Source organism: Egretta garzetta, unplaced genomic scaffold (assembly GCF_000687185.1).
Source record: "Egretta garzetta isolate BGI_Z169 unplaced genomic scaffold, ASM68718v1 scaffold1162, whole genome shotgun sequence".
Classification (NCBI taxonomy): Eukaryota; Metazoa; Chordata; class Aves; order Pelecaniformes; family Ardeidae; genus Egretta; species Egretta garzetta.
Window position 1 is genome coordinate 15350 of NW_009258878.1, and position 685 is coordinate 16034.

A 685-nucleotide genomic window follows, 5' to 3' on the forward strand; every position below is an offset into this window, starting at 1 on the left:
CCCGGAGCCCCATATCCCGGTGCCCATGTCCCCCTGAGCCCCATGCCCCCCTGAGCCCCGTGTCCCTGTCCCCATGTCTCCCTGAGCCCTGTGTCCCCTGAGCCCCATGTCTCTGAGCCCTGTGTGCCCCTGAGCCCCGTGTCCCTGTGCCCATGTCCCCCTGAGCCCCATGTCCCCCTGAGCCCCCATATCCCTGTCCCCATGTCCCCCTGAGCCCCATGTCCCTGTCCCCATGTCCCCCTGAGCCCCGTGTCCCCCCAAGATCTTCCTCCTCTTCCCACTTTACCCGTTTTTTCCACGGTGAGCTTGGTGGGATGCCGAGAGCTCCAGGGGTTGGGAAGGGAGGGACTCCCCACCCCCAGAAATTTTGGGAATCAGTGGGATGGCAATCGGCCGGGGAGCGGTCCGAGGGCCCCCGGGAAATGGGGAGGGATATTTTTTCCGCTAAAGCTTCTGCATTTGCAGGCAAGGGCAGCCCGTGTACTCCATCCCTCCCGGTGGCTTTCGGCACCCCTACCCCGCCCTCGCCATGAACGCCTCCATGTCCAGGTGGGTCTCGGCAGGGACAAGGGACCCTCCTTGGGCGTCCCCAGGGCTGGCACTGGGGTTTCGGCCGCTTCCCTGAGGACAATGCGGGACTCGGCCCTGCAGCAGCGGCAGCGGTGGGTGCTGCCGGGGACACCCC

General features: G+C 66.3%; 1 protein-coding gene across 1 annotated transcript in view; it reads left to right on the forward strand.

The window, feature by feature from the left end:
- The window catches only part of TCF7L1 (transcription factor 7 like 1), a 14979-nt gene that overhangs the window by 10130 nt on the left and 4164 nt on the right, over nt 1–685 (forward strand). The window contains exon 3 of the mRNA XM_009633799.1: nt 466–549. Within this exon, the coding sequence (XP_009632094.1) occupies nt 466–549 (84 nt within the window). The remainder of the gene's footprint in view (nt 1–465; nt 550–685) is intronic.